The sequence below is a fragment of the Opisthocomus hoazin genome, chromosome 4 (assembly GCF_030867145.1).
Source record: "Opisthocomus hoazin isolate bOpiHoa1 chromosome 4, bOpiHoa1.hap1, whole genome shotgun sequence".
In the NCBI taxonomy this organism is placed as follows: domain Eukaryota; kingdom Metazoa; phylum Chordata; class Aves; order Opisthocomiformes; family Opisthocomidae; genus Opisthocomus; species Opisthocomus hoazin.
In genome coordinates, this window is record NC_134417.1 from 40112394 (window position 1) to 40137556 (window position 25163).

The 25163-nt window shown below is 45.8% G+C and overlaps 1 protein-coding gene across 4 annotated transcripts in view; it reads left to right on the plus strand.

Moving 5' to 3' along the window:
* BMPER (BMP binding endothelial regulator) overlaps window positions 1–25163 on the plus strand; it is a 152942-nt gene that overhangs the window by 1861 nt on the left and 125918 nt on the right. For 2 of the 4 annotated variants that reach the window (XM_075418662.1, XM_075418664.1), the window contains exon 3: window positions 2154–2239. In XM_075418662.1, coding sequence (XP_075274777.1) covers window positions 2154–2239 — 86 coding nt within the window. Of the gene's footprint in view, window positions 1–668; window positions 689–1053; window positions 1346–2153; window positions 2240–25163 lie in introns of those variants that run through there. The other 2 variants (XM_075418665.1, XM_075418663.1) reach the window with 2 other exon arrangements.

Here is a 25163-nt window from a genome sequence, read left to right on the forward strand (position 1 = left end):
AGCAGTATCAGTTTTCTCCAGTCCCTATCAGAGGTGTAATTTTAGCTCTTTTAGGACTTTTGCTTTCTGCCCTACAGGTAGGTGGCAAGTGGTGCTGGAAATGAGGTGTACACAGCTTACTATTTTAGAACGAAGAGGCGGGCTTTCGGAGGTCTCGGCTTCGTTCTTTAAATGAACATGCAAAGCTAATTTTGCATCTCACTGGGAAGCGAAACGCGTTCCAAGTCGCCCCGTGCGTACCAGCTTGCCCCGCACCTGAGCTGCCGCTCCTGCCAGCCTTTTCGAAGCAGCAGCTCATATCCACCACCCCCCCGCCCCGAGAAAGAGAATGAGAATAGGGATAAATCCGAAGGCGCTCCCCCCGCCCCCCCCCCCGCTCCCCCGCTGCTCCCCGGCCCCGCCGAGCCCCGGGATGGATGCCCCGACCGGGGGACAGGCAGCCCCGGGGCCGGGCGGAGGAAAGCCCCGTCGGGGGGGGGGGGGGGGGGCAGCGGCCCCGGGAAGCGGCGGGCTCCGGCTGCGGGGGTTTGCGCTGCGGCTGCCGTGAGAGAGGGGGCAGCACCGGGGACGGCGGGCGGGGGGGGAGAGCTCGGCGGGCGCGGGGAGCGGGGCCCCGCCGGCAGCCACCGCGTCCCCCCCTCCGTCCCCTCTCGGTAAAACCCAGCCCACCAGGGACAGCTCTGCCCAGGTACCGGGCTCCGCGCCGCGGCGGACCTGTCCGGGGATCCGCCTTTCCTCTCCTCCGAGTCCTCTGTTACCTTTTCCTCTTCTTCTTCCCTCCTCCTCCTCCTCCTCTTACCTCCCCCCGACGCCGCGGCCGGGCCGGGCGGTGCTCGGCGGGGCCGGGGGGAGGGAGTGGCCGGGCATCTCCCGGCAGGGAAACGGGGTCTGGGGCTGGCAGCCTGTCCGTGCGCCGGAGGGGGGGGGGGGGGGGGGGGGGAGGGAGGCCCGGGGGGTGCCGGAGGAGGGACTATGGGGAGAGGAAGGTATAAGAAGGGATGCGGGCAGGGGAGGGGGGCGATGGAAAGCGGGGGCGCGGGGCCGAGGGGCAGGCGCTGACAGCCGCTTTTCCCCGCACCCGCAGTCCCCTCCCCCGGTGCCGCCGCCGCGGGGTGGGGACTCCCCGGCGGGGCCGCTGCCTCCCGTCCCGCTCCGCGCTCGGTGCCGGGGCGGGGACCGCCCGGGGTTCCGCCACCCCGACGGCTCGTCCTGGGAACGCCGCCCCGCAACCGGGCGGCAACTCCCGGGGCGATGCCCCGGCTCGGCGGGGGCTGGCGGGCGGCCGCCGCCGTCCTGCTGGGAGCCCTCTGCCTCCCTGGGGCGCCGGCCTCCTCCCTGCTCACAGGTAAGGGGGGCTGCGGGCTGCCCCCGGGACCACCCCGCCGGGACCCCCCCGCCGCCCGGCGCTGTGACCGCATGGTGTGGGGCAGGTGAACGTGGTGAACCGTACTCCCCACCCTCCTCCTGTATAATTTTTCTTAAATTTTCCTTACCCCCCCCCCCCTTTTTTTTTTTGCCCCGCTTCCCCTCGAGGGTCGCGTTTCCCTGCTGTCTGGGGCATGGAGGGAAGCGCTGGGTCAGTTTCCAGGTTTCGAGGAGCGGTTCCAACATGACACGGTGCCGGCTAATCAGCGCGAGGGCCGTAAGGGGGTTTCTAATTTGATTCCGTTGGACGGTCAGCCTGCTTAGTTCCGACTCGTTTGCCGAGCGGCCGTCGCGCAGCGGAAGGATGCTCGGTTTAGGGCTTGTGCTGCGCTCCCGGTCCGAGCCCTCGGAGTGCAAGGGACAGCTTTCTGCTGGTTTCAGTGAGCTCTGGACCTGTCGTTGGAGAAGTGTCCCGCTTGGCGTGGACTACTCGTTATTCTCCACACGTCATCTGGGAAGAGAAAAAGCGTCCTTCTTTGTGGTAGCTGGCACACAAAGTCTAGGTTTGCGTGGCAATAAAAGGCCAGTCGTTTCCCGGTTCCCTCTGGAATCTTGCAGAAGCACTAAACATCCTTGCTTGCTTAACGCGGGGAAACTGAGGCAAGTTTTAAAATCAAGGGTTGGGAATGGAACAGGGGTTAAATGTGAGTGCGACCAGGGCAGCTTCCAAAACCAGCTGGGGGAACTGAAATGTTGTCGCTATTTTAAAATTTTGATTTCTATTTCAGGATCCGTTGCAAAATGTGAAAACGAAGGGGAAGTTCTGCAGATACCGTTTATCACAGACAACCCTTGTATAATGTGTGTTTGCCTGGTAAGTGTGGATTTCAGATAATAAGAACGTTCCGGCCCATACTGAAAGTAACTGCACGGAGAGGGGAATATTTCACATAATCCAATCTCGGGTGCCTCTGACGCCTTTCTGTAACACGAGGTTATCTCGGAGCTGAGCTAATGGAAAGTAACCCAATCCATGGTCTGGCAGTCATTTCTTTGACTTTAAAACTCTGGGGCGCAACATTGTTCCGTGACTTTAATATGACATTGTGACACCGCCTTTGCCACATGAATTTGGAGGGAGAACTGCTCTCACGAAGCCAGGGGCGCACACAGAAGTCTCTGCGGGTAGCTCAGCAGAGAGGGAGAAAGGTGAGGTTTGGGAGCGCGGCTGCTTCGAGCTGCCACGTGCTGAGTCTCACCGGGCAGTGGCCGAGGAGCGGCGCGAGGGGAAGGCTGCAACATGACTGCGTGCACGGTAGTGGGACGGTGGGGGAAGCACGAGTGATGCTTTCGTCAGAGTGCTTTGTCCCAAGGGTGACGCTGCCCGCTGTGCTGGGAATTCAGTGGTTAACAACGTCACTAGCGCGCGTTTCGGGGAGAAACGTTCCCTTTCCTTGTAACCTTGCTTCGGAGTTAAGCATTTTAGGAGCAATTCAGCTGGACAAGCCAAGGCTTAGGAGATACTGAAAACCAGTTGTTCTAAATAAAACTTCGTAGAATATGTTTAAAGGAAAGCCATAAACCTTAATTTGCTGTTGAACACAAAGAGAAGTACAGACCAGAAAGAACTACATCTTAGGTTTTGGAAGTTATAGAGCAGCTAAATGTACAGAACGCGTTCTACTTTAGGACTGAAATATCAAGACACCCTTTCCCCCCTTCTGTTATTGCTATTAATATTATTAGTATTAGCCAGCGTTATTATAAGTCTGTAAAAGTCTTACTGTTTTGACTGCCTTTGAGAAGCTGGTTTTGGCAACTGTAGGAGCCTGATCTTGAGGCCCTCGAGGCTGATGTATATCGCCGCACGGAGTTCAATAGATTTTAAGTGAGACTCAGTGATAACTTTTTAGCTACTAGTGATAAAGCATGAGTTATTGATTTTTCTGAGTAGAGGGGGATGGGGAAAAGAAGGAGCACGGGATGTGGTGAGTAAAGAAATCAAAGGGAAAACAAAAAAAGAGATGAAGCTGTGTTTTATCATGGATCACCTTCCCAAATATGTCTGCCACCACTCTGGCTAATGGAAGGTGGTGTTAACCAACAAGGAAGCAATTTATCTGTGCAGGAGCAGAAGTTCAGTCGTGGGCATCAGGGCAATAATGCATCAGGGTAAAATACTTGTATTTATAGATCTCTCTAGACCTTGGCTTTGTTAAATCAATGAGCACCCTTTTAGTGCATGGACATGAAGAACTGCAAAAAACATTGGATGTAAGACCTCTAAATCTCTCCGGTTTGTAGGGCATGCTGTAGTCAAATGGCAGCTGGGGCCATTTGGCTCCCCTCTATGCAAGGAGGACACCACATTTTATTAAGAATGTGGATGCCTAGTGAGTTACTGCAGTTACCTCCACTGGATACACTCTATTTTATTTCTACCAAAGGATAAATGCGATCTCTGTTTCTGGAGTTGAAAACTGGGAGACCGGGTAGAGAAGGAGGAAACCAGTCTGCAGATACTGGCTTTAATGCTGTGCGGCGTCCAAAGCAATGACTTATTGGACAGCCCATTGCCGAAATCTTTGTTCAGGCCTGCCACGAGGGAAAAGATCAATTTTAAGAGATCTGGGGAGAGCAGAAACAGAAGCAGCGATGTCGTGATTTGTGACCAGGAGAGAAGAGAGAACCAGGTTTCCTTACGTCCAACTAGAAGTATTGATTGTTTAATAGCGATTCAGTGAGGAACTTTGGAAGACTGATCATATTCTTCAAGGGCAAACCTGGTGCATGTTCATACCATAGGAAGTGAGCAGCTAAAAAGAGAGCTTAATCAGCTGTTCCAGGAGGGGAGCAATTGCTGTCCAGGAGAGGACAGAAAATTCAACAGAGAGCACTTGTGTTAAAAACACCAGTAAAGCGAGTAACTGAAATATTGGATGGGATGATGGCAGGCCTGTCCTAGCAGTGATGCATTTCCATGACTGCAAGCTGCTGTAAATAACTGCACAAATTATGGAAATCTGCACGCGTCTGGGAAGAGGAGGAATATCTAAGTAGCTCCCTTCCAGGGCTTTCCCCGTCTCACAGACGAGAGGAGACAGAACTGAAATGCAGGAACCAAATCATCAAGTGTTTGACAGAACTGACTGCGCAGGTTGTGTCCTGTGGAGCATGGGGATGCATCCCAGCCAAGGGCAGAGAGAGAGGCGAGATAAGCAAAGCGGTCTCCAGCTTTCTCTTAACAGGCTAAATCAGCTGGGAGGGCAGAGCAACAGGTAGTTCTTTAAGAGCAAATATGGTAAAAACTGGAAACTCATAGGTTATGAGTAAGCTGCAATAATGCAGTGGAGACTGCAAAGAGAAATTACAAATGCAATTCCTTATACACCAGTAAGAAGTCATGGTAGGAAGACCAAAACCAAAAGTTGTCTTTTCTCATTGATTAGCAGAGACAGGACGGACTGGTTTTCATGGCAGGAACCATGAACAGGGACAGGGCAGACAGAGCAGAGACCGGTTTCTGGGGACGCTGCTTTAATAAAGCTTCCAGCTTTCCTTTTAGAGTTCTTGGTAACGCACACCCCTGAATATTGAATACAAAAGGGGCACCGATGGGGATCTGCTAGAGGCAGCCAACTCTGGCTACCAAACAAGATGAGTTCAGTCTTGATCATCTGCTGCAACGTGTGGAAAGAGAAGTCGTGGTGATATGGGAATTCAGACTGAGGGACATGTGCTGGAGATTTTGTATATAGTAGATATTAAATCATTCACTTCTGAAGAACAGGTAGTGCTTTTCTAATAAAAAGGCACTGCGCCCACCGTGACATAACTCTGTTTTGGACTTCATTACTTGTCAAAATGAAATGTGGTGGAGTGCATGGAACAGCACTGATCCTTGCCCTTACTATGGGGAAACAGGTAAGACTAAAAGCATGTACATGTGTGTGTGTAAATGTATGCTGTAGCTCTGTATGCAAGAACTACCAGCTGAACAGGCCACTATGGCTGAAATCTAGAGTTCCCTAATTTGTAATTTATACATCTCTACTTTATGGTCTTAATAACGCCCATAAAAACGGTCATTTTTAATGTCAGTAGGACAATAGCGAGCTTTTATGATTACAACACTTCAGCAATGGTATACTGCTGTCCAACTAACCATCTCTAAGCACTTAATAAACATGGATGAATTTGATCTCCAAAGAACTGGTCATTAATTACAGCTGACTGCAAGAATTGGCTGGTTTTATTTTTATTTTTTTTGAAGAGAAAAAACATCAGAGTCAAAGAAAGATTGTAGTTTATGCACAAGGAATTTCTTGTAGGACTCTGATGAAAGCTCAGGTCTTCTAACTCCCAGTCTAATGGTTTGACTACGAAGCCATCCCTTCTCACTTTTTTTCTTCACTTTACCAGTGGATGTGGGTGGCATGGTCGCAGTATAAACACACTCATTTTCTTTTTTGTCTCTCTGACAATGGGCAGCCTTGCACAGACGCCAGGTTTTTGGTGTGTCTGCTCTCCTGAGCTCGTTCTGAGTCATGGATGGGCAAAGGCAAACTCAAGCTCACTTCACGATCCAGAGGTTTTGAGACCTGTGATTTATGACTTGGTGTCGCTATCTGCAAAGCGCTGTTAGAGCTAGTCTGCTTTGGTCTTCTGCCCGCTTCCGCTTCCGCTTTGAATGTCTGTGGTTCCGCATCTCTGAGGAGATACGCTGCCTCCGGGAGGCTGCCGTGCCACCTGGCTTTCCGTAGGGTTGGAGATGCTGGAGTAGCACAAAGCAGTCTGAAGGCAGCTGAAGGTACCTGTAGTCACATGCGTTCACCTTATATGCTGTTAAATGCAGAAACTGGAGAAAGCCCTGGCATCCATAGTGCTTAGAGCTAATGGGTAAAACAGAAACACAGAGGTTGCACTGGGAAATTGTTGTCCTGAAGCTAGGTCACGTAAAAAGTGCAGGCAGGCCTGCTGGTGAAGTGCCCGCCTAGTGTGCCGTGGTTGACTGGCCCACTGCACCCATGCAAGTCATTATAGCTAAAGATTTCTCTGATGGAAGGGGTGGAAAACCCTCTAAGCTGCAGCAAGCTTTGTATCAGAGGAAGGGGAGCAACTGAAAGGAAATACTAGATGTGACTTGTAGTAACAAGAACTAAGTAAACAAACTCTATGAAATAAAAACATTGTTAAAAAAAGAGAAGCTCTTATTTCAGATAATGATGTGGCCCTTGACACTACAAAAAAAGGATGTTAAAGAACATGTAGTTGTGAAATTATTTTATGCTGAGCGGTCAATAGTAAGAAAATCTCATGTCCTGCTGTCTTCTGAAAATCAAAGTAGTGAAACTGTGGGTAATGGAGTGAAAAAAAGTTTGGGTTTTAAAGAACTTGTCTGAATTGGCATGATGATTATAGGTATAAATATATAATCTTGATGGTATTCATAATGGAATTATATTGATTCAGTTTGAGAAATGGATTCTTTTATTTCAGTTATTAAATGCTTTATGACCACGAGTGATTATAACTATGCTACCTAATGCAAAAATTTTCTTCTAAAAATATTCTCACACGTGTGTGGAAAAAGGAGTTGATTTCAATCCACAGGAGCATTTCACACAGCTTGTGCAGTTTGAGTAACCCAGACGTGTCATGTGTGATGCAGTCAGGTCTTTCTAGTTCAGATGTGAAAGTTACAGGCTGAGGGTAGCGGAGGCATGGGTGAATTTCTGTTTCTTCTGAAACAAAGCTTCATAAATGTGAAAACTTACCACATTTTGGTAAGTTTTGGATGTTTTGTAGCACAGATACATATTGAGGATTTGAAATGTTAGGGGGACAATGCTATTAACAGAATATTGGGAGAACTTTTGGTTAGATTTCTTTTATATGGCTGCCAGCATATAAAACAGGGATGGAATATTTAAGTTCAACTCTAGTACAAGTATGGTAAATGATCGAGTGCAGCAAGAGTTTTTGTTGGTACAGCTTTTTGGCTGGAAGGTATCTAAAACCCAAAATAGAAGTAGGCTCACACCTGATATTATGGCATTTGCTTTCAAGGAATATATACTTCAACATACGTGTGGAAAAGACATAAAAATGCCTCAGTCCATCGGAAATAGGTGAAATGGGAGCCTGTGCATAATTATAGGACGAGAAAGTAAAAGCTCCACTGAGTTAACCTAGCCTGAATTAAACTTCTGAGTGCTGAGTTTTCTGAAGGTGAGACGAGCTCAGCAGTGACAACGATGACAGGTGGTGGTGCCAGTGGTGGTGAGGAGAGCCGTGTCGTTTCATGCTCGTTTATCATCATCTCCATGGACCCCAAACACCTTGCCAGAAGCGAGCAGACATCCAAGAATAACCTATGCATTGGCCAGTGGTGTATGTAGTTTTAAAATGAACGTACCAAAAATGGCAGCTGAAAGGAACAGGTGAGAAGCCAGGGACTGCAAGGAAATAGATTATACCTCAGCTAGCAGTGACCTTCACGTTGCAAGAGCCTTTTTTATTCTTTTCGGGAAAATCAAGGGTTTTATTTTCGGTGTGTACTTTGTGGGGAGGAAAGGCCTCTTACCATTTTTTGTATTTTTCCCAAATATTTTAGAACAAAGTTAGTTGTGTCCAGAAACAGCTGATATAAGCCAGTAGTGATCTTGACAAGCCCCATCTAAACCAGTGTCACTTCTCCCACCTTTTTCCTCCCCCCTTCCCTCATGCCTGCGCCTCAAACTTGCCAGCTGCACCTGAGGAGTGGTAATCATACATCTCAACCTGTTATCACCTAAATCCAGAACAGAAGGAAATAAATGTGAGCCAGAAAGTGTAACCAAGTGTTGGAAACCTGAGAAAAGTTTGGAGACGGGAGCTCAGGAAACTAGAAATCAGAGCTTTCCTTGGCATACAGTTTATTCAGCATGAAACATCATTCTGTAGTTTAAATTTCCGCCTTTAACTCCAAATGTGCAATGTCGAACTTGACCTTTGCTTATAAAAAAAATTATGTTAAATTCATCGTTATGAGACCTAGTGTTCTACCTAGCTTGAACCGATGGAGTCGTGAAACCAAGTGCAAGCAAACCAAAGAATGGAAGAACAAACTTCAACCCTTGGTCCTCCCTTCAACCCCCCGAAAAACCCATCTCCTCATTGCAGGCTAAAGCAAGGAAGCTACTGGATTTGCTGGGGTTTTTTACCTGTAGCATAGCTTATTTCTGTGGCACAATGCACAAGCTGAAAGCTTGTAGCTAGCCCGAGAGCAAGTGTTTGACACATGTTCAGTGAAGATGACAGTGTTTTAGTACATCAGGATTCAATTGTTGTTGCGTCAAGGTATAATGTGGCCCAGATGACTTTTAGTGGAGTAGTGCATATTAAAAAAAAAATCATCAAACAATTCTTTCATACCTATTTAATTTAATTTCATTTCAATAGTTTACATACATCAACTACAGAATCTACCAAGACTGCATCTTCTTTCAATTTATATATTCTTGGTCTTTATTACTGTATGATATAATCAGCTTTCTCTTCACCCACAAAAAAAACCAAACAAAGAGACAAAAAAGCCTGTGATACAGTAGCGTACTGGTAGTTTTCACCCCCATATTACTGGAAGAGAGAATGTTGTTTTGATCGGCGTATGAAGGGTTCCTGGAGCACAAGTATGCTCCAACATGATGAAAGGTTTATTAGTTTTTATTCACTTTAAAAAAGACACAGATGTATATGCTATCTCTTAAATGAAAAAAGCCAACACCCCACACCCTAAAAACAAACCCTGAAAATAAAAACCAGTCACAGCTCCATGCCTGGTGCAGCTGGGTGTCCCACGTGTGCTTTGTTGTGGAGACCAAAGAACAATGTGTGTATGTATATGTGCGTGTGTGTGTATATGTGTATGAAGATGGCTTTGCAAGTGAGAATTAAGAGCCCAGAGCTGGTTAATTACCTGTTGTGGGGGTGATTGCTTTGGTAGGCTCTCCTGAAGGATGATTCAGGTAGGTTCAGTTGTATTTGTTCTTAACTCGTGCAACACGTGTAAGACAAGACTTTGGCCTGTCTGAGAATGAAATACAAGCTATCTGTGGTAGCAGGTGATTACTCTGGCTTGAATCTCTGCATTTCCAGCAGCAGTGTTGAAGAAGTGTCCAAATCAGTTTAGTCCCATATACAGATATGGCCACCCTGGCCAAGTAGTACCATGTGCAACATCTCAGCTAATTTTCAGCGAGTACAGATGCTGCAGCTGGGTGTTCTGTCTGTGCCGTCTGTGGACCTTTTGAAGTCCGTTTTCTGCACTTTGCTTCGCATCCCAGAGCTGCCTCAGACTGTGGCACATCGCTGTGCAGGTGTATGTTCGCCTGCGGTTCGCTATGCTTTATCGTGACATTTAGTTTGGAGACATGGTGCGCAGGCATCTCTGACAGCTTGTGCTGAAACCTTCCTGGAAATCTGCAGGCTTGAAGAAGCTATTTCATGTTGTTCTCAGACCACGTGGGATAGCGAAGGGTTCACTACTTGCACATTTCTAACAGAGAGTCAGCTGCAATGAGCAAACATACATATGCACGCAGTGCTGAACTGATTATAGGTCTTGGCAAAACCCTCCTGGAAGAAAGCTGGTTGATATGTCACTGTAATGATGATGCAGATCCAATCCATCAAGTATGGAAATGAGATTCTCTTTGGAATAATTAAAGGATCAGAGAACTCAAATACAAAAGAACGTATTTAAAATGTATAAATGATATGTGGAAAAATATGAAGGGTGCAAAAATGCCATAAACTAAATGGAAAAATGTAATAGAAGTTGCAAATGTCTTTGGAATGTGTCTACAATAAGCACAAAATGGATCAGTCTAAGTTAAGGCACTTTTTTATTGCCAATAAAAAAAAAAAACATTATTAAAGGGCTGGTCCAATATCAAAATGGCATTTTAAAAGCATACGGTTACCTGTATATAGTTTTTATTAGCTTTCAAGTTTCTTCCATTGAGCTGTTAACGGTCTTTTTAAGAATTATGGTCCTGTAAGTGAATGGTTCACAGTGTCACTGCTTCTGCTGTTCTGCTTTGTGCTGCCATATAAAAACAGATATTTTTTTCCCCACCAAAGATCTGGTTTTATTTCCCCATCATGTTTTAATAGAAATTTTTGAGGTAAGAAATGTATTAAGCAACAACCAAAAAATCAAAATGAAAATGCAACCTTTTTCTGTTGAGCTTATGGTCAAATAAAAGGCTGTTGTGAAGAAAAAAACAATATCGTATAAAAGTTTTTACCTGTAATACTACTATTAAAATGACTGTCGTACCGGTACTTGCTCATATTGTTCCTAATAACTACTGTAGTTACTTCCTCTGAGGCGTCTTGGCCTCTTCTTATGCATTAAGCTGCAGCTAAAAAATTCCTAGCCTGACTGTTGGTCCGATTGAGCTCTGTGCAGGGTTTTGCATCCGGCTGAATCAAGTGCTGAGCTCTGGGTCCAAGTACAGCCTGGACCCCATCCCTGGTCATCCACGGGAGCTGACCTTGTGTGCCGAGACCTGCCTTTCAAACACTTTTTGTCTGTCTCTCCCACTTACTTATTAAGTTAACTTATAATAACTTATTACTGACTTTTTTCCTGCCTTTTTTTTTTTTTTTCCATTTCCCCCCTGTGTCTGGAATCCACTTGCTCTAGATAGTGATCCAAAACGGGCTGTTAAACTAGGACTGTGTATCACCACCTCACTGAAAAAACAACATGTCTTCAGGCATTGTCTATGATTTGCATCCTCTTTACTTGTTTTCTCACCTGTTCTACACATCAACAAATCCTGGCTGTAGTTTTCATTTTCTGTATTGTATCGTAGGTTTTTTCAGAGGGGGAGACATTGTATGCTTGTGCTGTAAAGTGCTGCAGCAAAAGGCAGTACTATGAAATGGCATTAGAGTTGGAGATCTATTTGTTCTTGTGAGCACAAAGGATGGGAATGTGATAAAATGCCATTTAGAAAAATGATGCTAAAGATCTGTTGCTTTCCCTGACAAATTGAGGCCCCAGTTTTTCCTGAGTCCCTGTTTTAAGTAAACTTTTTTGCAAAGCTTCAGTGTTAAAGATTGAATCACGTCATCTTTAACCCTGCCTTAGTACTGTGCTTACGTGGTTACACTGCATTTTGCTCAGGAGCAGGTCTAGTTCACGTAGGGCATCTGCAGTCAGTTGCATGGTAGTGACGCTGCCTTCTGTATGCATAAACCCCGGTCTGCAGTGTTGAAACTTCCTGTAAATAGGATATTTAGTGCAAATTCCTCAACCGCTTATATGTGTCCATTTCAGTTTTAAATTTCTCTGTGCGGAGCACTGCGTTGGCTTCAATGTCCAGGGCTGTGTCAGACTTGAGAATTTGAAGGCTGCCATTTCTGCTTCACACTGAAAACCAGGTATTGCTCAGCCCTGGGCCGCAAAAGTGCTCAGAGTAACCCCAGGCTCCCCTGTTTGCTGCCCCTTTCTCCAGATGGCCATGGCATGGCTCACCGCCTCTTGCGTAGCTAAAGATCTCACTTCAGGCATGGAAGCAGCAGCTCTGCACTCGTCCTTACCTAGGGGAGTGCAAACCAATGTGTTGTAGAGCCCTGGCCAGGAAAATCAGATTTCTGACAGCTCATAGGCTAAAAGTTATGTGTTTTGGGTTTTATTTTCTTGTTTTGTTTTGGGGTTTTTTTTGAGGAGCTGTTGGGTTTTTTTCAGCTGTTCCTGACATCTTCATATTCAATTACATTAAATGGCTTCAGTGGGAATTTGAGCTTCCCCAGGGTTTGGAACCATCAAAATGTACTCTGATGGCCAGCTAGAGTCATACATTTGCATCTGTTTTTCTGGTTTGTCTTACAATTTAGTTGCTGAAGAATAACAGACCTTGATTGTCCTGAGGTTGTCTCCTCCTCCTTTTTTCTGTCTGGGTGGTGGTGAGCAGTTGAGGCATGGTTTGGGAGAGATGGAGGAGGGCTGATAAACGTGCTCTAAGGCTGGTTGTGATCTGATTGTGCCAGTTAGGGAAACACCTCCAGGTTGTGCTGCTTGGGAATCACTGGGGCAGGAAGGAGCCAGGCAGGGTGGCTGGGCTGGAGATAAGGCTATTAGCTGAAAGACTGCCTGCAGGACCTAAAATACAGATAAGAGCAGCAGACTCTGCTACTACAGGGAGACTGTTGATCATTTGCTTGTGACAGAGAATGTTTTTTTTTCCTGTGTATGGCAGTGCACAGCTGAGCATTTTCATATTTAGCACTTTACCTCCCCCACTCAAATACTCAGTTCTGGGGAGAGCTGGAGCAGTTAACTGGGTTAGGTGGATTGGTGATTCAATCTGGCAAATGCTTTTGATTAAAATAAATGAATGATGTTATGTTGGCAGGCAGAATGCAAAGCATGCAAGCTTTTTAGCCTGTAAACCAAGGGTTGGTGGATGGGTTGTTTGTAAAAGCAGCGGATAAAAAATGCTGGACAATTAAAATCATTATACATTAAAATGTTGATGGTGTGGTAGCGTAAGAAACCTTTTTAACAGACACGTTCTTGAGGCATAGTTTGTCTGTGATCTAAACTCCATAAGCATTTCTGGAGAAACTTGCTGATGTGGACATTTAAGATGCAGCGTAGTGCACTGATACTGAACCAGAGCTTGTTTAACATGAAAACATGGAGGAAACAGAAGCAGCATGCAATTTGTATAGCTTCTGGAAAAATGTCGGTATATATATGATTTAACTTGGCAAGGTTTCCAATCCTCAAGCAAAAACTATTTGACCCAAAAATCAGTCTGAAGTGGAAATTTAAAAAACACCTAGAACTCTAGGCCATGATAGTAAGAAATTCGAGTGGTTTGATGTCCTTGTTGTGACACAAAGGGTACATACTCGGTGCTTAAAACTGTATGTAATCATTTTAGTATAACGTGAATATCTTTGATGTCATCCAGTTTCTTGGCATAGTTAAACCAGTCCACATATGGAAACATACAAAGGTGGGAGCCAAAAAGGGAAAAAGAAAGCAAATTACCCCCAACAACAAGGAGGTTCGCTGGAAGGCAGCCATCTGGAGAGATGAGTAGGCAGCTCCAACCTGGTCCCTGGGCATTACTTCTTACACACAAGGCAGCACCAAAACTACTGGTGAGAGAGAGCTGTAGTTGAGAGGAGGTGCATGTGATGTGACTACAGGAAAGATATGTATGACTTTGGAACCAGAGGTCTAAAAGGATTTTGAGCATCTTCTGGAGACTTAGTGTTACTGCTGTGTGTTTGTGGACAACTTGTGACTGTGGCCGTGAGGTACTGCTACCATCAAAGGGTTTAGGTTAACCCACTGAGTAGTGCTTAGGTTGGGCTGCCGGCCCGAGCAGCCCATGCTGTGTTGTCTCCTCCATTAAGAAGACAGAATCCCCTCAGAACGGGGATTTCTTACAGCCGATGTGCCCAGCAGAGAGCTGACAGGAGCTGCTGATTACAAGGCCATACCCTAAACCCCTCTCGCTGTTTTGGGGCCAAGTACCTCATTCTGTGCCCTTCAGGGTTCACTGGCGTGGGTGACAGGAGCATCTCTTTTTATGTCATACAGCTTGGTAGTTGGAGGCTGTGGGAGAAAATCAGTTTGTTGTCAAGTGTATCAAGAGTTATTGATGCAGACAGTAGTGATCTCATCTTGGTCAGGAAACTTCCCGCTCTTCTCTAGGCTAGAGAAGTGCATTTTAATTGCCTGTGTAAAACGCGACAGTGTGGACAGGCTGGATGAAACGTTGTTCCTCTTCCAGCCCAGATAGGGCTGTGACTTGGCAACGAGGGCTTTCTCTGGCTGCAGAGGGAGGTACAGTTAATAAAAAATACAGATTCCAAGACCTCAAGTGGATACTTTTTAGTTTTCTTCAGTTCAGCCCCAGGTTCTCATTTTTACGTGGCACTTGAGTCTCCCATCATAAAGAGCCCTTCTCATGCTAAAGGTATGAAACCTTGCGATTTCGGACCATCTTTCTGCCTCCCCTGTGGTTTTTCTCCCAGTTGCCCAGGTAGCAGCATTGCTGCCCGAGTTCTTACTCTTACAAGAGACCAGTGCTGTCCCACACAATGAAATCATCTCTGGCTGCCTCGTGAGTGCTGTGTACTTCGAGCCAGGCATAATCTCTTTCCTGAAATTTGAGTCTCATTAATTGGGTTAACAAGATGCTATCTTCACTCCATACTTATGTAAATATAACCTGCTAGAAAAGCTCTCAGTGGCACCTGATATATCACACTGCCTTTACATCTATCAAGAGGTACCGGTGCAGGAGCCACTTCCAAAAGCAGGTTGTGTTCTTGGTCCCATGGGAACCTATATAAGCCGTAAGAAATGCTGGTGGTCAAGGCCAACCATTCAGATGTCTTTAAAGTGTCCCAGTGGTGACTGAAAATCAGTTTGTCAAGATGACAAATGGCTTGCGCATACCCCGTTCACCTTAGAGCTTCGCTCTAATGTCAGCTCCATTTACTTGTCAGAAACAGGTATTTTTTTTACTTCCAGCAGTGCGAGTGGGGCAGGGGAAAGGAAAGAGCGAAGGGAACACAGGCCGAGGAAAAATCTGCTTGTATGGCTTCTATTCAATGTATTATTATAGTTGAGATTTGCAAGATTTGGACATACCAGAATCTGTTTTTTTGTACATGTGCAAAACAGAAAGAAGGGAATTTGCTTTTCAGAAGTGAGAACTGTCCCTGCAGGGCTACGATTATGCAAAAACATGTTTTAACCACTGGATTTTTCAAGCAGAAAGTGGTTGTGCAATATTAGTTTCTTATTTTGGACAGCAAACTTCTTTCCAGAGCAGCATTTAAAAATAACTGTTTAATTAACTGGGTCTGCCTGGTACATAGGGCATTGTGCTTGCATCTGCGCTGAAGAGCTCAGCTCAAACCTCTGAACTTGCATGGGTGGTTTCATTGACTGCACTGGTATTGTCATGTGGCTAAGCGATCACTGCTGTGGACCGGGGCTGCTACATCTCACCCAAAAGCAGCGAGGGCCAGGCCACAAAACACAGTCAAAGTCAGCTCGAGGACTGTGAAAGCGACTTTGACAGCTTTGGCTTTTAGTTTCCTCTCAATGACTTCCATATCACTTTTGCTTAGTTCACAAGTCGAAGCACGCTTTTGCTCCTAGTAGCTACAGCTTTGGCTGGAGTTTTGAAAGTCACAATCTGACTTAAACTGGCAATGCGGTTGATCACCACAAAGGAAAGCTTATTCCACCTTCCTTCTTTGCACGCGATGGAAGCCTTGCATCCATTAGAAGTATGAGTCGATATGAAGTAGAAATACATAGAAAAGAGATGCGTCGAATAAAACATCATTGTGGCATAAGTTTTTGTGGCTAAATTCTCCTGTGGCCCTGAGCCTTCTCTTGCTGGCACCAACTGGATGAAGCCCACTTGAAGATGACTTCTACCACGAGCTGTCCGTGACTTAGGATTCCCCACTGACCCTCCGAGATTTTACTAGTGTGGAGCAGTTGCAGCAAAAAATGAGTGAGCCCCTGTGAGTTGAAGGCAGCATTGAAAGACCCCAAAAGCTCTTGACCCTTCAAGGAATCCTGCATAAAATGCTCTTGGTCGTTGTCTCTTCCCACTCTTCTCTCTACTGACTAACAAGCTGGGGGCTGCCCCTTGTCTCTGCAGGCCGCCGTAAATAACCTCCTCTTTTTTTCTAACACCACTGTGTAGCACAAGCAAGATTGTGTAAGAAAACAAATGCGGGGTCAGTGCTCAGTTTTCTTGTAAGTTCATTAAAACAGCATTGTCTGGAGGCCTCTTGCTTAAATAATTTTATAATAGAAAACAGACTCTTGTTGCTTTCTTTTGGGCTACTATTTTTATTTGGTTGTTGTTCCTGAAGCGTTTTGGTCCTATTTCAAAACTTGCTTCAGTTAAATGAAGAGGGGTGTTGGTTTTTTTTTTTGGTGCTTTCCAGTTTAAAAACTATGCTGCTACTGCGAAACTTCTAGGAGTTATGAAGGTAGGATTGACAGGGGTTTTCCTGACAAAATAACATTGAAAAAACAACATGTAGATTAAAAATGTGGAAGAAAATAAAATACCTTCCCCTTTCCCTCCCCCAGTCAAGATCTCCTGTTGCTGCTTCTGGCATGCATCACATCTTTGAGGATACAGTATCATGAGAAAACTGTCACTTGGTGATGTATTAGGGTAATATATCATGAGAGCATCGTTTCTTTAGAGGATATGGGCAGTAAAAGACATGATTCTGGCCAGACAGAGCAGCAGGGGACCTTGCTTTTTTTCCTTTCCTTTTCTTTAATCTATCCCTGTTTTTTTGTTGTACAGAAGTGAGTTTCTTCATGGGATATGACTTGTTGCAGAGTAAGTTAGGAGGCCCATTGGGCTTTTTAAGCTCTTTAAGAAGTACATGGCCTCAAGGGCTGCTTTGTTCAAAGTTTTTAGAACAGGCTCAAGCCCAAAACTAGAGCATTTGCCACTGCCCAAGTCTCCAGTGTAAGGGTCGAGCAAGCACACTTCAGACAGAGAAGGCAGTAAAGATGCCATGACCGGTAACTATTGTTTGGATAATATATTTGTAGGTTTAGTCCATCAAAAAGTGATGAAATTATATCTATAAAAAAAACAGTCAATGCATCTCTTTTAAATAAATGTCAAATGAGGTTTTAATTCGTATCAGTAGAAGAAAAATTACTATCAGTCACTATTCAGTCTGTAACAGAAGATGTAGTTATCTCATCCAGAAATAGGAGTTCTGAACTGATGGACTCAGATTTTGGTGTACTTTTTTTTGCCGTTTTCATGGCTTTGTTTTCCTCTCGTTGGCAATGTCTGCTGGAAAATAAGCTGTACATGGTCTGTAGGACCAGGATGGCAGTAGTTAAGCAACAAAAGTGGAGTATTGTTAGGACACTCTCTTGATGGGACAGAGTTAATTTTTGAGATGAGACAGAACGTGACATCGTGGCCAGATCTAAAATTTGGTAAATTCAAGTAACTTAAGAATTTATCTTAAACCTTTGGCACAGTCTGCTTTACCCTCTAGGAAATCAGCTTGATAATTCATCAGTGCAACCCTCAACAATTTTTGAGCTAGAATTTGCTTAGAGTGTTTTCAGACCAGTTTGGCTCAGGGGTGATATAAGCAAACTTCTTCTCCAAACCATCCTATGGCACTTATGTGAGGTCAGCAGAGCATCATGCTCCAGGAGCTAACACTACCCAGGGCAGCGATGCCTTTCCATATCTGCTGACTTCAGCTGTGCGCGGGTGACCTCTGGATCAAGCTAAGGTAGTGGAAGATTTTATGGCCCTTGGCTGTCCATCACTTCTCTGGGACAATGAATTCTGCCCCGTCAGCTTCAGCCAGGGTACTCCAGGCTAGGTTGGACCATACTTTCAAAATAACTCATTTAGCTCAAAATGAGTTGGGTAGTGATCATCCGAAAAGTCTTGCTGGCTGATCTGAGTGATTGGGAACAGCCAGCAAGGAGTAGATCGTGAGCTTGTAGAGTTGGGTCACTGAGCTGTAACCTTTTCCAGCAGCACAGGTACAGGTTTGCACCCTGAGCTTCAAATCAACAGGTATTGCTTCTGACTACTGTTTTCTTAGGTATTGGTGTCAGATTTAGCTGACTGATAATTGATACAAATTCTTTATTGACAAAGTATGAAAAGCCATTAATTTGGTTTTTGTTTGTTTAGGAACACGTTTAAAATTCACAGAAAAAGCCATGAATTTTAAATGCATGCATCCTGTGAAATGCAAAGGTGTGGTCTCCCACCAGAACTTCAGTGTGTACCCCTTCCCTGAAACCTGGCTCCTGGATTACTGTACGGTAGTTTTTCGGGCTACGGCGGTACAAACTGCTGGGTACTTGTGAAGACCGTGTCTCTTATTGCTAGAAGACTGTCATGCTATTCTGTTGACAGGTAAAGAGTTTTGCCTTTAACTTTACAGCTGAAGAACTCTAATCTGAAGTAGCACTTGGAAGTTGAGGTGGAGGCAGGGAGATTGAGAGCTAATTAGTCTGAATCGTGCTCTGGCTTTCTCGCTGACTTAATCTGCAGTTATGTTCATTCTGTCTGGCTGTGTCTACTTTGTCGATAAGCTCACTGGAGCAGGGACATACTCCTTGTATGTGCTTATACGATATCTGACGTAATGGGACCCTGATCTCAGCTGCAGCATTAGCAGTTGCATTAACGCAGACAAATGTAAGAGAAAGAAAGTGCTTTCTTTTCACCATGTAGTACTGCAGTGGGCTGCTGTCAGGGGGTGTCGGGATTGCAGCAGGCCACAGAGGTCGCTTTCCGCATGCTGGTGAACATCATTAAGCACAGTGGGGAGGAAAAAAAAATCTGTTCAGTCTATAATGAGTTGTGAGCGATGTGTCCTGAATGACTTGCACAGACTCATGTCTTCCTCACAGCAGTGGGGAATACCCGTTGCAGTGAAATTCCGTGTCATCTTTCAGCAGCGCCTTTGTTTTAATCATCTTTCCTAGGGAGCGGGCAGAGCTTGAATTATGAAGGGGGTGGTTGATGCTGGCTGAGCATCACCGCAGGGAGAGCTGCAGCCTCCTCCCTGCTCGCCCTCAGGGAGGCCAGATAAACTAAAGGGATTACAGGGATGAGAGGATAAATCAGAGGCTACCGAGTGCTCTGCTCAAAAAAGGAAAGAGAGACTCTGTGGACTGAACTGGCATATTTTGTTCCTGATGAAATACTGTCATTTGCATCTAATGCAATTCATGCTGAAATCATGGTCGTGTTGTGCCATGGGCAAGGATCTAAGGCTGAAAGTACTGAAGCATATGTTTGGCTTCACTCCTGTGAGTTGTCCCATTGAAACTGAAGATGTCCTTAAAATAATAGAACTTCTGTCTCTCGGGGGGTGAAGCCTTGGTGTTTGTAGGTTTATGTGGGTAAACAGAACTGTATCATTTTGCAGAAAGCAGACATTGTTTCATAGGGAAATATTTTTTCTACCCTGAATTTAAAAAAACACCTAGTGTGCTAAACCATTTTTGTTATTGTACCCACAACATTTATTTTTGCAAGGAAAAAAGCCCCCAGATGGCTGGAGGGGAACAAGCGAAATGAGAACTTTTTCTCGTCTCCATTGACAGTGGTTCAAAATGCCTGCAAACATCTCTCCTTGGGGAGTGGTGTCTCCTCCCTGAAGCCAAATTGTGCGACTCTTGCTCAGGCAGAGAAATGCTCATGGAAGCCAGCAGTCCCACAGAATTAGCAGGGTTTGCTTGTTGGCATTAACTCTGCCAATTAAAGGGAAGTTTATAAATCGGACCCGAGATGGCAAGTTGCAGGCAAGAGTGCCAAAGGAGCAAGGGTAGTATTTTCAGAAAGCTCCTCGGGATTTGTCTAGACCATGAGACATGCACGTGTCTGAGCCTGTTCTCAAGTTCAAGTTGGCCCAGCATTGGGGCTGTCTGCACGTAAGCGTAGGTGCAGGCACACATTTGGGAGCCTGGTGCTCCCAAGCCTTGCTGAGGGACAGAGCCCGTGGCCAGCACTGGCCCAAACCTTTGCTTCTGTGGCCTGTGTGGACTGAGCATGGCTCCGTGCGCACTCGAGAGGATGCTCTGGCCATGTGCAACATCTGGCAGAGAGGCAGCAGCGTGGCCAGAGAAGGTGCGTTTGAGCCTGCTCTTCGCCTTGCCGCAGAGATGTTGCCTATGTGACTTGAGTGCACTTGTTTCATTAACGTTAAATGGCTTTTTGTTCTCCTAAGGTCATATGTGCACATTTGAAAGCTGCATCCCGAGTTCCCCGGAGGTAAATTTTGCCATTGTTTGAAAATTGTTATTGTTTTGGCAGATGATCCCCACAGGCTTCTCCTGGCAGAAATTTAAGGACACTCTGAACTACTTGGTGAGGAGTCCCATCAGAGTTACTAGTGGGACTATGATGAATAATGGTAAAAAAATTAACGTTTTCAGGATTAGCCACTAATGGTAGTTTGTATTTCTACCTAATCTGTCCCTGTGGCTTTTATTATTGTTCTCTCCACAGCCTTTTTTGGTTAATGAAAGTGTAAGCAACATTTTTCCTATTCAATATAAATAGTTAATAACCTCAGGATATCAGAAGTGCAGCGCGAGCCTCCTAAAAGTGTTTTCAACGCATAAAAAGGAAAAAAAAAAAAAGAAAACAAACAGACTCTCACAGTGGAAATCTAGCCCCGTAAGAACCTGCATCTGCAAGATCTTCAGCAGCCAGCTGACAGCACAACAGTGGGCTTGGGGTACCGCTGGTGGAGGCACTCCCTGGTGCAGCTGTGAAGAAATGATGCGGACTCCTGATTTTTATTTTTTTACCCCCCCCCCCCCGCCCCAGCCAAATCCAGGTTGAAAAGAGCCATCCTCCTGGTGGCTGCTGTGAGCCGGCAGGAGCCCAGTGGGGAGCCCTGTCGAAAGTTGGCTGTGGCTTCCAAGCTGTGGTTTGGCACACGTCCTCTCCAAGACCTCTGCCAAATAGTCAAATTTCTTTTTAGTAGTTTTTTTTTTTTTTTCCTTTTTCTTTTCATGTTGGCATTTTATTTAACTGTACCACATGAGTTTAAGGCCGTTAGTTTGATATATTTTGTTACCAAAATGGGCTATTTTGTGTGGAGTTCTTTGATGGAAGGTGAAAATACAAGGTGTGTGTAGAAGGTGAACAAATGTTGTTGAGAGGAGGTTGTACTAACAGTAAGATGAAGCAGTAGCACTGGTATTAGGTCTGGTTAGTGTATCTCTCCTCTGTGGCAATTTGACATCACCTTTGCATGCCAAGTTAGACCTTTGGTTCCCACTGGCAAAGCGTGGGAGAGGGGAGAAACCCGGGCACCCAACAAAACTTTCTGAGCTTTCCCCAAACGCATTGAAACGCGAGTTCTCCAGCAGCTGGGCTCAGTGAGCGCACGAGAGGAGTCTGGGGTGATCCTCCAGCACTTCCCTAAATTTTCCTTTCCAAGGGGGTCTGGGATTGCAGTGCGAACCCTTTGCCGAGCCGAGCGCTGACTGGGGAGTTGCGTCAGCTGTGGCAGCATTGTTCTGGATCAGACTGACCTCTTTTGAAAAAGTACGTATTTTTCCAACACTAATAAAAACCGTAGCTGAGGTTCTCTCCCTTTCTGTGTGTGTGTGCGCCTGAGCACTAAATTAAAAAAAAAAAAAATCCCAGATGTGAATCTATAAACCATCTGTTTAAAATAACTATTGTGCAGGACTATAATTAAAAGTTATTTATTATGAATCCTGGGATCCTATTATGGATTTTGACTGACTCCCAGGTTTCTGATTTAGCAAACGGTTTTATGTATTTATGAGCCATGTGTCTCTTCCGCACTTCTCGGTGCCAGAGTGCATGTCCTTTAAACAAAAGGGAAAAAAAAAATCCCCTACCCTCCCATAACTGTTGGCTTCTGAATGTTGCCGTCTAAGAAGTTTTCTCTTAAGAACAGCAAAAATCGGAGTATCTGAGAGCTTTCAACAACTCCAGAGGCGCTGTTGACAACGCAGATGGAGGTTTGGTAATACAGCTCTCCTGCGTGCAGCTACTTAGTGACTTTTTAAATCTGTGGTTGGGACAGGTAATGAAATGTTCTGATTATGGGGGGTAGGAGGGTTCGTATTTGGAAGGAAAGAATTTGTTGCTGAAGTCCGTTTGCTCTTGCCCTGTGCTTTGCCCTTGTGAAATGGGAGGGAAGGGGCAGCCAAATCGAAAGAAGCAGATGGACAGTAGACATTAAAAGCAGTGTTTTGGGCGACAGGGCGAAGGGAAAGAAAAAAACCTCCTGATGACAATTGCTCTTTGTCTTATCTTTGTACTTCTACACCCAGTGGGCCTTGATCTGCACTGAATAATGCCTGACTGCAATAGACTAAACAATGATTTACCAGCCCTCTCTTATCTGCTGCTGTCCTATGGTTGATCAGCATGGTACGTTAACCCTTTCCTCCACATCTGCTGGCCTAGTTTTCCACAAGATGCAGCACTGGGATAAAACAACAGGATTTTTGGAAAGAATTTGGGGATTAAATCTGGTCCTAGCAGCAGCAAGAGGCACTTGGATGCGTTTCCCCAGGGCTACGCTCATCTGTGCATAGTAGAAGAGGGATTTTGCTGTGAAGACTATGCCAGGGCAGTACGTTGCCATTGTGGCAGTACCATACAGCTGTACCATACTCAGCAAAAAGCTCCAAAAGGAGTGGTGGGGACTGCAGTCTGGCATGGGGCTGCACCTTGCACCCTGGAAGAGCAGCCCAGCCTTGATGGCAGGGAGTTAGGCACCTCGGGGTGGCATCTCAAACAGCCACTCTCGGAGCCGTCTGGGGCTTGCCTGTAATACCAGCCAGAGAGGAGGAACGTGAGCTTTGCAAATCCCACCCTGCTAAAGTGCTTAGGTGCCCTTCTCCTGCTGGCAAACATTGGCTCTGTTTACCTGGGATACACAGACCTGTCCCTAAAGGCAGGAGGATGCAGCTTCTTCTCCAAGGGACAGAGCTGATCTGGCTCTTTTCTTTAATAAAAAGATTAAAAAAAAGGGGGGAGGAGGGGTGGTGAGTGTAGCACCTCCTGCCCACCTTTTAGCACCATGTTGTAACAACTCACACTTGAGATGGTGATCCAGGTTCGGTGCCCTTCATGTCTGGAGGCAATTCAAAGATTCACCTCCTGCTCTCTCCGCAAGCATCCTTGCTGTCAGGACCAGTGGCTTTTGGGAGCATGAGAAACCAGCCCCTCTTGTGCTGAAGCTGGGCCACTGAGCAGCAAGTAGTTCAGGGTCAACTGGGAAAAAGAAAGCAAATGTGAATCTGTAGCCTACTGCTCAAGATGCCCTCCACGGGGGGAACCCTTCAGTTCCCATCGCTGCACTGTGGGCCACGAACTTGCTTTAAGTAGAACAGCTGCTTAATGTAAAACAGCCCTTGGTACCAGGACATGAAGTCCAAAGTCTTCCCGCTCAGGAAAGCTCCTAGCTCTACAGCCCAGCTCAGTTTTGCTTTCTCTTTCCAGTTATTTCCATCCTTACCTGTAATTCAGGTCCTGAGTTTGGGGTTGAGCGTTGCTGGTGATAAGGGGAGAAGAGTAAGATCCAAATCGGCTGCCCGCCCGGGGTTGCCTCAATAGCACCAAACTTCTTGTTGGCAGAGAAGATTTCTGATTGAAGTGACCTGGGCCAAACAGGAGACTTCTAGTTAGGAAAGGTAACTAGCAAGTAGCTCATGTTTGAAATATGTGCGTTGGGGTCATTCTTGGGAACATTTTGTATCGCGGACAAGAAGCAGCCATGGCAGGATGTACCTGAGGGCAGAGGGAGGCAGCCAGAGCTCAGAGGAGAGCGTGAGAAGCTGGGCTGCATGAGATGTTTGCTCCAGGAGTCTCCTGGGAATCAGGGAACAAAAAGAAATACGGAGCTGTATTCTACCTCTGGTCCCTCACCCTGCCGTCTGTAATAATGATTTCAGCCTTGGAAGAGGGAGTCCGATGGGTAGCTGCCTGCTGGACCCCCTGATGTGGGTCCTGCCCAGCTAGCTTGGCCCAGAAGGGCGCCGTGTATCTTGCATCTCGTAGAGGTCCACGATGCGTGCTGTGGCTGGGTAAATCATGTTCTCCAAAGGAACATACTCTAACCTGGGTTTTGCCCTTCCTTCAAACCCACTTTCACCATGCAGAAGATTTTCCCGCAGATAAAGGCAATGGGGCCACTAGGCTTACTAAATCTTTCCTTGAGCAAACTCTCATCAAAGAGAATCTGATCTTAGCAGAACCCTTTAAAATACAGACCGTGTGCAGTCGATACGGTGAACTTAATTCTGCTGCCTTTCAACAGGCTTTAAGGCAGCAAAGGCGGGGGCACTATGTTCACGTAAAGGGAATCAGGATTTCACCCTGCGCTCTAAAAATTTCTTGCTGAGCCAGTTGCACTGCTGTGCTGTGGCTGCTTTGTGCCAGTCCAGAGCTACAGACCTGCCGTAAATTCAGTTTAACTCGCCAGTTAAATTGCATTTATGGTTGGCCAGCGATGCTGGAGTGATGCAGAGCAGCCAGCACGTAGCATTGACCTGGCTTTTTACAGTAGTCGTTTGTGTGGCTGCAGCTGCGCTTTAGGGCCTGATTCTCATTTGCTGATTTCACACTGGCTTGGGGAGAGTGATTCCTCATTTACACTGATAAGATCGAAGTGCTTTTATAGCTCCCATCAGATCAGGCAGTGACTTTGAAGAAAATAAACCTCTGATTTTAGACAAAGAGCTGGAGTGTAATAAAAGCTGCGTGTTATCCTTCACAGGCACCTTGAATAAGGCCACAGGGAGCAAAAGAAAAAGACTGGAAAGCACAGTTTCTTTTCCTTTAGTTTTATGATTTACATTTTTCTAGCCCTTTGATTTTTTGGCCTCTAATTAAGTCATAAGATTGGGTGAGGTGGGTGCTTGCATCTAGTAAATGGCCACCTGTGTCACTTAATGAACTGAGCTACTAATTATAGGTGGAGGTCACTTCAGAGGGCTACTTTAAGTCAGGAATTTCAAGCAGCAAAATTTTGCTGCAAGAAACCCCGAAAGTATTTGTTTTCTGCCCGTGTTTAAAGGCAGGGATAAGCTGAAGGGTTGACACCACGGGGGCAAGTGAGGCTACAAATGGAACATTTCTCCTACCCGCTGTCACACATCCTCTATCGATGTTCCTTCATGCGGTCAGTGTGCCCTTTGGCCTTGGCCATCGCTGGCTTTTTGCCATGGGAAGGTG